This window comes from Polyergus mexicanus, unplaced genomic scaffold (assembly GCF_030449975.1).
Source record: "Polyergus mexicanus isolate NDT 795.1 unplaced genomic scaffold, iyPolMexi1.0 SCAF_18, whole genome shotgun sequence".
Classification (NCBI taxonomy): domain Eukaryota; kingdom Metazoa; phylum Arthropoda; class Insecta; order Hymenoptera; family Formicidae; genus Polyergus; species Polyergus mexicanus.
Window position 1 is genome coordinate 656,206 of NW_027223338.1, and position 10,283 is coordinate 666,488.

Genomic DNA, 10,283 nt, shown 5'->3' on the forward strand with positions numbered 1-10,283 from the left:
AAGATATATGTTTAAGAAATCTTACACATAAAATTTATTATTTGTATTAAAAATTTGCAGAATAACTTGCAAGGCACTGATAAACCAGTATCTACTATCGAACTTTTGGCGTGTCGCGAAGAATTACTGAGATCTAAACGTTTCAAGATAGGAATACTTTCAAGTGGTATTCTAGAAAATCCGCAACTCAAATCTGGAAATTTTAAGATACTACTAGACATGATGGATGAGAGAGCTTCAGAAGTTTATATCACTGTCAGAAAACTGGCAATGGTGTCTCTTCTAGAAGTCTTTAAAGATTTGCTGCCATCTTACAGTCTCTTGCAGATTTCTCAAGAAAGAGTAAAGTGTATGTATTTATATATATATAACATTTATGTAACAAAATTATAAGAAGATAAAATTGCACAATATGTATGTCACACATTTAATAATTTCTAATAAATTTTATTTGTGGTTTTAGTGAAAAAAGAAACTCTTGCATTGCAAAATTTTGAAGTTACATTGTTGAGCAGTTATAAAAACTACTTGAAGAGACTCGAAAAGATATCCAATATTTTGAGAAAAAAGAAAGGAGATATGCGATGGGTGAATGAACGAGAAATGCAATTGGGTGAAATAGCTATATCATGCATGTGCGAGCTTCTCACCACCCATCCATACTTCAATTTCTCTGTTAACATAGTTAATTATATTCTTCCTTTTTTGGATAACAAACAGAGCAATGTAAGAGAGAGAGTGGCTCAATGCATTTCTCAAATATTCAAAGACGACAAACGCGGTCAATTATCTCTCACAGTAAGTATATTGTAATAACAGAAATAATTTTATATATATATATATATATATATGTAATTGGATATTTTATATTTTAAAATGTTAATGAGAACGAATTGTTATGATATTTATTTATACTAATAAAATTTTAGATAGTTCGAAAATTAAATCAATACATAAAATCAAGAAAACATTCTGTGCATCCTGAATTCATAACGGTATTATTATCTCTTCGCATAAAAGATGTCGATTTGGACAAGGAAAAAGAAGAGGAAACAAAACAAAAGAAACTCATGTCTTATAAGCAAAGAATTCTCGCATTAAGCAGACGGGAGAGAAAAAAGAGCAAAAAACTGGAAGAAGTAGAGAAAGAATTGCTCGAAACAAAGGCTGAAGAAAATAAACAGGCGAAATCTAAAATTCTTACTGAAATTACAAGTGTGATATTTACTATATACTTTAGAGCTCTAAAACAAGCTCCCAATAGCAAAGTATTGTCTGCGTGTCTGGAAGGACTAGCCAAGTAAGACATTTTATCTCTATTAGATCAGTTTGTATTTTTTATTTCTATCTTCTATATTTTACATGTATATTTTAGATTCGCACATTGTATCAATATAGATTTCTATCAGGACTTAGTAAATGTTATAGATAGATTAATAGAAGAAGATCACTTAGGTTTGAGACAACAATTACATTGTATCCAATGTATATTTACAATATTATCTGGCCAGGGTGCAGTGCTAAATATTGATCCATACAGGTTTGTATATAACTCAATGTCCTGCTTTATATGTTTCTATATAGGATAAGTACTACTTTATAAGAAAAATTACATTCTCTATATGTGTATTTTTTGTGTAGATTTTATGTGCATTTGTATAAAAATATATTGAATGTTCATTGTGGAAGAACGCACGCGGAAACTGAGATTGTACTGAAGACGTTAATGCAGATTCTCATTCATCAGCGGAAAAGGATTTCGCAGACGCGTCTGATAGCATTTGTGAAAAGAATAAGCATACAGGCTTTGCAATCACAACATAATGCAACGCTGGCGACTCTCGGTATTATAAAGCAAGTCATGCAATTTGGAAAAGCGGCACACATTTTATTGGACACTGATTGCATCGGAGACGGTCAGTATCAGATCGAAATCGAAGAACCTGACCATTCCAATGCGCATTGTACTGCATTGTACGAACTTATTGCTCTACAGGTATGGTATCAATACGATACTTCTTTATATTTACTGAAAAAGATTGAATAAGATATATAATATTGTATTGTTACAGCGTCATTATCATAGTGTAGTACGGCAGCTCGCCCGAAATATAGCGTATGTGGTGCCTACAAGTGGTGAAGGCAGTTTGGCTATTGATATTGCGAAATTGTAAGTACTAATTTTGCCTAATAATCCATAGATGGAAATTATACATGACTTATACATGATCGTAAACTAATCATGAAAAAGTTAGTTATAAATTAAATTTGTTTACGTTCCCCCCATAATGTTTAATTATTTTATTAATTTTAGAACACCTGAAGAACTTTACACAGAATATGATCCTACTGGTGTAGCATTCAAGCCTACTATACCTATTCCAAAGGAAATTACTGTTAAAAAAGCATCGATACATCATAACATGAGTTTTAAACTCGAGGAATATCTTAATACTGTCAATATCGATAATCTGTTTACGGATGGATATGTAGATTTTTACAAAGCTTGTAAAAACAATTTATGAAATAAAATAAAAAAAAATGTGTATAAAAAAGATAAGTGCATGAAGACTCTTGCTAAAAATATTTATGACGAGAGAATGATTAAAAGACAAATTCAATTTTGATATGAGCGATAATTCTCGTTCAACGTTCTTCGAGCACTTTCGAATCCGCCTCTGCTACTTGTTCCTGCGATTGCGTTCAAAAATTCACTCATCGAAGTAGCGTTTGATTGACCAATCGGGATAAAAAACTCGTTGCTTCTTTTGTGATTGGTCAACCAAATCCCATTCTACTCTACGAATAGCTTTCCGAACGCAACTTCGCACGCGCCTTCGCATTTTGATATTTTGACATGTTTTGACATTGTTCGCGACATTATCAACAAATTCTGAGAACAGAGATTGAAGTAAATCATCAAAAATGATGTCCGAGAGGGATTACGCGCCCTTGAGCGCGGCGTGCGTTCGTTCCCTCAATGACAAATTGTACGAGAAACGGAAACCAGCTGCTTTGGAAATAGAGAAGTAAGGTTATTAACGTACACTCACTATATTATCGTTTTATGAATCTGATAATTTCTTTACAGGATGGTGAAGGATTTCGCCGCTCATAACAACACCGTACAAATCAAGAGATTGCTGAAAGTCCTCGGACAAGACTTCGCAACTTCGCAAAATCCGCATACACGTAAGGGCGGCTTGATCGGTCTCGCGGCGATCGCCGTTGGTCTCGGGAAGGATACGGGTCAGTATATAGAGGATCTGATCCATCCGATCCTGGCATGCTTCTGCGACGCTGACCTGAGAGTCAGGTACTACGCCTGCGAGAGCCTGTACAACGTGGTCAAAGTAGCAAGAGGCTCGGTGTTGCCTCAGTTTACGGACATCTTCGCTGCTCTTAGTAAATTGGCCTGCGATTCCGAGCAGAATATAAAGAACGCTACCGAATTACTCGATAGACTGATGAAGGTAACTGATTATCAACTTTATATCATTAAAAGTGCAAATGAATTATTCTATATCTTGTTTCACATCGTGTTTCAGGATATCGTGACAGAGAGCGGTCTCTTCGATTTAGTCGGATTTATGCCTCTATTGCGCGAACGTATCTATACGAAAAATCCATTTGGCAGACAATTTGTAATATCGTGGGTATCTGTGCTGGATGCAGTACCCAATATGGACTTTATTATATTTCTGCCTGAGATACTCGATGGACTGTTCAGAATATTGGAGGACCCAACGCCGGAGATCAAGAAGGTCACGGATACAGTTCTTGGTGAATTCTTACGTAGCATAAAAGCTAATCCTGCGCGAGTGGATTTTCCAGCTATGATAAATATACTGATTACGCACGCTCAGAGTAACGACGAGCTACTTCAGTTGACTGCCATCACGTGGATAAAGGACTTCGTACATTTGTCCGGTCCTCTTATGCTCCCGTATATGTCCGGCATTCTCGTGGCGGTTTTGCCATGCTTGGCCTATGATGGTGATACACGGAAGAGTACTAAAGAAACAGCGACACAAGTAAATGCGAATTTAATGAGATTGATAATTATGGAAAATACAGAGATTACAAGTAAGAAGGAGAAAGACAATGTACGTTCTACAAAAGAGAAAAATGGTAAATTGCAGATTTTTAATCATATTGCTTACGAAGTGGTTACAATAGATCAAATAGCATATTCCAAATCATTGGCGAGTGTTTTGAATTATTGCAAAGATTACTTAAAATCGGAAGTAATTTAAATTATTTCGGAAAGTATGAAATGAAAAGGTGTTAATGTGTGCACAACAATCTTAGTCTATTTTGTATATGATGATAATAGAATTTTCTCTGCTTTCCATTTTCAGATACGGTGCAAAATTGTTCCTTGGCTGAAAGCTTAGATCTTGCCAGTGTTGTAGAAGTACTTACAAAGCACTTACTGTACTTGTCGGTTCAAACCAAGGTCGCGGTTTTAAAATGGATAAATCATTTGTTCATAAATATTCCACATAAAATGTTTAATCATATTGAGGACTTGTTTCCGATATTAATGAAATCCCTGAGTGATACTTCAGATGAAGTAGTGCAACAGACTTTAGTGGTAATGGCCGAGATTATCAGTTCGAAATCTCCACAGGCGGTAACGACCGATCCCAACGCAAAAGTGCAGAATAAGTATTTCACCAAATTTATAGTTAATTTATTAAGGCTCTTCTCGACCGATAGACATTTATTGGAAGAACGAGGCGCTTTCATTATAAGAGAATTATGTATCCTTTTGAGTGCAGAAGATATATACAAAACATTGGCGAAGATTTTATTGGAAGAACAAAATTTAAACTTTGCTTGTACAATGATACAAACTTTGAATGTTATCCTGTTAACCAGTTCCGAACTATTCGATTTGCGCAACAAACTTAAACGTTTAGATTCTCCAGTAAGTTTCCCATATTACCATTCAACTTTCTCGCAAGATCATTGAATCATTATACATGAATTTTCAATTTTATTTCGTTGTAAGATCATTCTTATAATTAAAATATAATTTTCTAGAATATATAATATTAATATTTTTAGGACAGTTGCGCATTATTCGAATGTCTATACGTGTCTTGGTGTCATAATCCGGTCGCGACAGTGGCTCTGTGTCTTTTATCTCAACATTACCGACATGCCAGTAACATCATTCGATCTTTGTATCCTTTATTCTATTCTTTTTCATTCAATCAGTTTTGTTTATTAATTCAATGATCTTTTTTTTAAAACCTTAACGCAACATTTTTATCAGTGAAAATATAGAAGTTACAGTGGAGTTTCTGACAGAAATAGACAAATTAGTGCAGCTAATAGAATCACCGATATTCACTTGTAAGTATGTGGTATAGTACTGTTATAAAATGTTTAATTTATGTTTTTTTTTTTTTCTCCTTTAAGATTTGAGATTGCAACTATTGGAATGGGAGAAGAATGATGCTCTGATATACGCGTTGTACGGCTTGCTCATGATTCTGCCGCAGAGTGAAGCTTATGCTACTTTACAACGTCGTTTAGCGGCGATTCCTCCAGCTACGAAATCGATAGCTGATAAACGCGAAAGATCGCAGGAGAAAGCTTATTTGATTTCATTTGAAAGCCCGTTTGACTTCAGTGAACTATTGAAACATTTCCATATAGTTCAAGAACAACACAAGGAACAAAAGCGTAAACAAAGACTGAATTCTTTAGTCGAGAGAAATACTAGTCACATAGACACATGAATATTCATACAGCATATATATACATAACAGATATGTTTAAAATACTAATTTTTTACTACATAACGGACGTAAAACTATTACACACTCGCCTATGTTTGGCTTTGTTATAGATATGTAATTATTTATTAAAACGCAATTGTTGGACTCGTTGAAAATAAACGACTGTATGTTAATTTTAAAGTAAAGTAGTCATTTATTTGTTCAAAGGAATAAAAAATAATGAACCTTGTCTTCATTTAACTTAGCAAATCTATACAGCACAAATCCCGCACTAATACAGCACTACATACATATATCTCAAATTCTGTTAATATATACACTCTAATTTTCAGTCTTGATCTCATAAGTATATTGTCGGATGATTGATAGAGAAATGACAAAATTGCACATATTAAAGTTCATATTGCGCATCGCCTATATCTTCCACTCTATCAATCACTGACAAATTGTCAAGCTGATCTATAAACAGACCATTTTCATAAAGGAGCACTGCAATTTGTTCTTGCGTATCGCAGATATTGCGCCATTTTTTGGTGCTTTCCTGTGCCGGCACGTTCGTTTTCTCGATTGTTTTCAATTTTCCAGGCAGCCTATCCAACGAGTGCAAAAGATTCTCGTTACGCTCTTTGCTTTCCTGTGATAGACGATAGGAGAACGATTCCAATGCGTGTTCATAACCGTCTATGTCCTTGTCTAATATCTGAGTTTGCAAGAACACCGTTTGTGCCATTTTATACCAATCTGCGACGCACTCGGATCGCTGCGTCATAGCTGGTATACATTCCGTCTCGAGAAGTGCTTTCAATCGACGTCCTGTTTCCGTGACCTGTTTGTGACCGAGGGAGATTAGTGTTTCAATCAATCGACAATTGCAAGAAATCATTCGCGCGATTTCTCTCCTCTCCTTTCTGATTGTCATGCAATATTGCTAATGGATCAGGGAGTTTAATATAAACTTGCATACCTTTATACGTTCAAGAACATGAAATTGTTCGTCGTTGTAAGTGAGGCTACGAGTGGCCCTATCTCTCAATAAGTGTTGCCACCCATCTCTCAAGCGATCGACTAATGTCGCTGCCCTTTGACTCGCTTTCGTCGCCCACGGACACCACAAGCCGCGAGTACTATTGTCCCATTCTCCACGTAAACTGCCCTCCTTTACATATCTGCAAATTTTTTATATAATATTTATACTAATTATATTTCTTTTTCATTGTGCTCTTCATTAAATTTAATCGCATTTAATCTATGAATTGTTGAAATATCGAAATAAAAAAATAAATATCCGTAAACAGAAATGACTGATTTTTTCAATGAAATTAAATACAAAACTATTTTTCTCTTCTTCAGTCAGGTTTTTCGGCTGCAACAAATGAGTTTTACATTGCCATTTGAGATAATTTACCTTTGATGAAGCTGTACTATCGCTGGGGTCAGTTCGGTGGTAAGCTCTTTGCTCTTTGTATCCAACTCTTTTCGCCAGTTTTTTACCTCCACCGCAGTTTGACCGCCACCTCCGAACTTTCGAAAAACATGTCTAGCAAAAGTTTCGCTCCTCTCGATTGCTAATATGGTATCCTCCATTGCTTTCGTAAATTCCTTTGAATGATGACACTTCTCCAATACTCGGGTGAGTTCAGTAGACAAGAGTCCACTGAACGCCTCTATGGCATCTCGCAATAGTTTACTGCACAATGCCAATTTATCGATTCTACGTTTACAGACGTGGCCTACGGAGCATGCGACTTTGGCTTGGCTCGCATCGTTCTCTACGGAAACGAGATTCGCGAAGACGGGAAACTTGGGCAACTCAATCTCCGTCGGCAGCACGACATTGTTGTTCTCTCGCGAGAAGAGCATCAACGGTTTATCGTTGTTAGTGTTGGGATATCCCTTGCCCGGCGTAGATTCCTCAACAAAATTCGTGAGAGGCGCTTCACCAAGTAGAAGGACTTGCGCATGGGGGATGATCTCCGTTTGATCCTGAATGTGTATCTGAAGAGCAACCAACTTCTCTTCCGGATGTAGGAAAACCTTGATCAGGCTGGCTCGATGAACATTGAATATATGAATTGGTTTTCGGCAAAGCGTATCTGTGACTTCGTTGAAAAACCGATCGAAACTCCAGATTCTTTGCTGATCCACTTCGAGCAAGCCGGCCAGCAATGGAGTCACTATCCTCTTTAGGCCTGCGCTCAACTGACAGGTTTGCGGCAATTCCCTGCTCCATTCGATCGGCCCGTTTTCCGAAGTTTGTAGTCCGGATATCACGCCCGACGCCTTCTTCGTCGTGATGTAGAACATGGTCTCCTTGTTCCTACGCCCGCCGAATGGTCTAAATGGCAAATTTCCTGTTGCGACGTGATAGAGAGTCACACCTATAGACCATAGGTCGACGGTTGCGCCGAACGTTTTACCAACAGGTTTTCGCAGGACCGCGCGCTCGTACATATCCGGGTGCAAGTATTCCTCCGTACCGTACAGAGAGACGAACTGCTGATCCTCCTGCAATTCTCGAGCGGCTCCGAAATCGGTGAGCTTGTATATCGTACTACCATCATCGGCGATGAATTTCATTATATTACCTGTGTGAAAAGGAATAAAAATTCAATTGTGAAATACTTTATACATAAACTTAATGTGCCTCTCGACTTTTCTCACCTGGTTTAAGGTCCCTGTGAACAAGATTATTGTCGCGCAAGTGCTTCATACCAGCTGACAGATGTTCTAATACCAGCAGAAATTCGCTCTCCACAAGACCGTACGTATTCTCGGGATCATCCAGGATATTGAAGAGACTACCACCGGTGCAGAGCTCCATGACAATCACCTTACCCCTGCCATCCTGTTCCTCCTCGATCGCTAATAATTTGACGATATTCTCATGTTTGACTTTTTTTAGCACTTCAAACTCTCTCACTTGTACGTCGTGTGGCCGCATATGGCTAAGTTGATTGAAAGTCTTGACCGCGACGGGTTCCCCATTGTTCTTGTTGACACCCTGGAACACCGCGCCTGTCGCGCCCTTGCCAAGCACGCTAGTGGTGCACCAGACGTAGTTGGCGGAGCCTCGAAGGAAGGACATGTCCGTGCGCTTTTCCTTGACATCAACGAACAGCTTTCACCGTCTATTCACTCTCCTACTTGATATCATTTCGATCAATCTCCTTTATACTTTGGTCTTCTATCTATTTGGTGATGTCGTCCGTGATGCGACGAATTCGCTTTGTACGTACTATTTTTTGATATTAATGACGTAAAATTGACGTAGCATCGGAAAAATTAAAAAAAGTAATAATAACAATAATAATTAATCTTATATATAAAATTTTATCCCGTTTTAAATGATCTACGTCTTTAACTGTACTTTTTACACTTGTACATACAATCGCGCCTTCTTTTCTCCTTTCTCCCCCAAGAATAGAAGATACGCTTCTTTCATTATTGTAAAAGTGTAATTAATCTCTTGTCTGACGTTTGTTCGTTGAGCTATATTTCGCCTCAATTTCTACATTTAAAAGGCGATAGATATATCGGATCAGATTTCGAAGAAAAAAGCAAAAATGAAACGAAGCGTTCAGAAAGCGTGACAAAACGAACGAACTGTTTCTAATTAATTAGGTTACGTTGGGTTAGATAAGGTTAAGTTATCGATGCGGATACTCGTGTCGGACAAGTCGATCCCTATGTAAGCGACGATCGATAAAGTCGCATTTTATAATTCCACTGATAAATAAGGCTTAATTAAATCGATGTAAAATTGATACGAGCTGATCGACGTACGTATACATATATATCTCGTAATTTTTAATAATTCCTCTATTTTTTTTCTAAAATATATGCTTCTTTCAAATCGTATCGTTAATCAACAATTTTCTTTTAACGACGAATTATCTGGAATCGATTTTCCGCTTTTAAAATGTGACATTCGCATCTGCCGTCTCTACAACTTCCGCCTTTTGCTTCTTGATAATCGAACGTATCCAGAAACAGAGAGATTGCACGCGAACACGCGGACGATAACCCATGGCATGCGTCTCGACATGATACGCGAGGGTTATCGCAATTATGAGAACTGTTGAATCACACTGGAAAATTTAGAATAATATATTTGCGGGAAAATCCGTGATATATTATACACACGCTCCAAGTACGATTGTAGGATGTAATGCAACACGATCCCAACAATGGAGGATGCATCCTTACTTTGGGGTATATGTTCTCAAGAATTTTCTCAAGGATCCGATCTATACCCAAGACTCTTATCCTTGTTATCTTAGGATAAGTAATCAATTAATTATACAAGAATGGCTGATGATTATATTCGCCGATTGGACATTTCAGATCTCTCGCGTGGTGAGTTTTATTTTTAAGATATGATTAAAATATCTTATATCTTTATGTATTTTTTCCATATAAGCGCATGATATTATTTAATATTCTAGGCGTAATCTTAAATATATATTTATATTCTTAGAATATTAAATAATATCATGCGTTTATAGGGTTCTAAGAGATGTATTTATTTAT

At 36.9% G+C, this 10,283-nt stretch overlaps 3 protein-coding genes across 4 annotated transcripts in view; 2 read left to right on the top strand and 1 right to left on the bottom strand.

Annotated features, from left to right (window-relative positions):
- Noc3 (Nucleolar complex protein 3) overlaps positions 1–2,525 on the top strand; it is a 3,985-nt gene extending 1,460 nt beyond the window's left edge. The window contains exons 4-10 of the mRNA XM_070311064.1: positions 61–349; positions 464–798; positions 930–1,300; positions 1,376–1,540; positions 1,642–1,996; positions 2,073–2,170; positions 2,315–2,525. Of these exons, the coding sequence (XP_070167165.1) occupies positions 61–349; positions 464–798; positions 930–1,300; positions 1,376–1,540; positions 1,642–1,996; positions 2,073–2,170; positions 2,315–2,525 (1,824 nt within the window). The remainder of the gene's footprint in view (positions 1–60; positions 350–463; positions 799–929; positions 1,301–1,375; positions 1,541–1,641; positions 1,997–2,072; positions 2,171–2,314) is intronic.
- A 290-nt stretch (positions 2,526–2,815) lies between these two features.
- Positions 2,816–5,906, top strand: LOC138941100 (protein VAC14 homolog). The gene is made up of 7 exons (XM_070310455.1): positions 2,816–3,029; positions 3,092–3,473; positions 3,549–4,131; positions 4,362–4,933; positions 5,074–5,192; positions 5,285–5,364; positions 5,431–5,906. The coding sequence occupies exons 1-7, from the start codon at positions 2,926–2,928 to the stop codon at positions 5,751–5,753; spliced, it is 2,163 nt and encodes a 720-aa protein (XP_070166556.1). The 5' UTR covers positions 2,816–2,925; the 3' UTR covers positions 5,754–5,906.
- On the bottom strand, positions 4,265–9,366 carry Ikkepsilon (I-kappaB kinase epsilon). Of its 2 annotated transcripts, XM_070310454.1 has the most exons (5): positions 9,140–9,366; positions 8,415–8,988; positions 7,159–8,338; positions 6,718–6,919; positions 4,265–6,579 (listed from the first exon to the last, which is right to left on the bottom strand). In XM_070310454.1, the coding sequence occupies exons 2-5, from the start codon at positions 8,836–8,838 to the stop codon at positions 6,145–6,147; spliced, it is 2,241 nt and encodes a 746-aa protein (XP_070166555.1). In that variant the 5' UTR covers positions 8,839–8,988; positions 9,140–9,366; the 3' UTR covers positions 4,265–6,144. The 2 variants fall into 2 exon arrangements, with proteins under 2 accessions (XP_070166555.1, XP_070166554.1); XM_070310453.1 differs by having other exon boundaries at positions 8,415–9,366.
- Positions 9,367–10,283: the final 917 nt, after the last annotated feature.

What these genes read in the sequence shown, in the direction of transcription:
- LOC138941100 (XM_070310455.1), top strand. Translation starts at nt 2,926, where the DNA reads ATGATGTCCGAGAGGGATTACGCGCCCTTGAGCGCGGCGTGCGTTCGT. An exon ending in TACTCGATAGACTGATGAAG is followed by an intron (nt 3,474 to 3,548) that starts GTAACTGATTAT and finishes ATCGTGTTTCAG; the next exon opens with GATATCGTGACAGAGAGCGG. An exon ending in AGTAACATCATTCGATCTTT is followed by an intron (nt 5,193 to 5,284) that starts GTATCCTTTATT and finishes CATTTTTATCAG; the next exon opens with TGAAAATATAGAAGTTACAG.
- Ikkepsilon (XM_070310454.1), bottom strand. Translation starts at nt 8,838, where the DNA reads ATGTCCTTCCTTCGAGGCTCCGCCAACTACGTCTGGTGCACCACTAGC. An exon ending in TCACAGGGACCTTAAACCAG is followed by an intron (nt 8,339 to 8,414) that starts GTGAGAAAAGTC and finishes CTTTTCACACAG; the next exon opens with GTAATATAATGAAATTCATC. An exon ending in ATGTTCTTGAACGTATAAAG is followed by an intron (nt 6,580 to 6,717) that starts GTATGCAAGTTT and finishes GGTCACAAACAG; the next exon opens with GTCACGGAAACAGGACGTCG.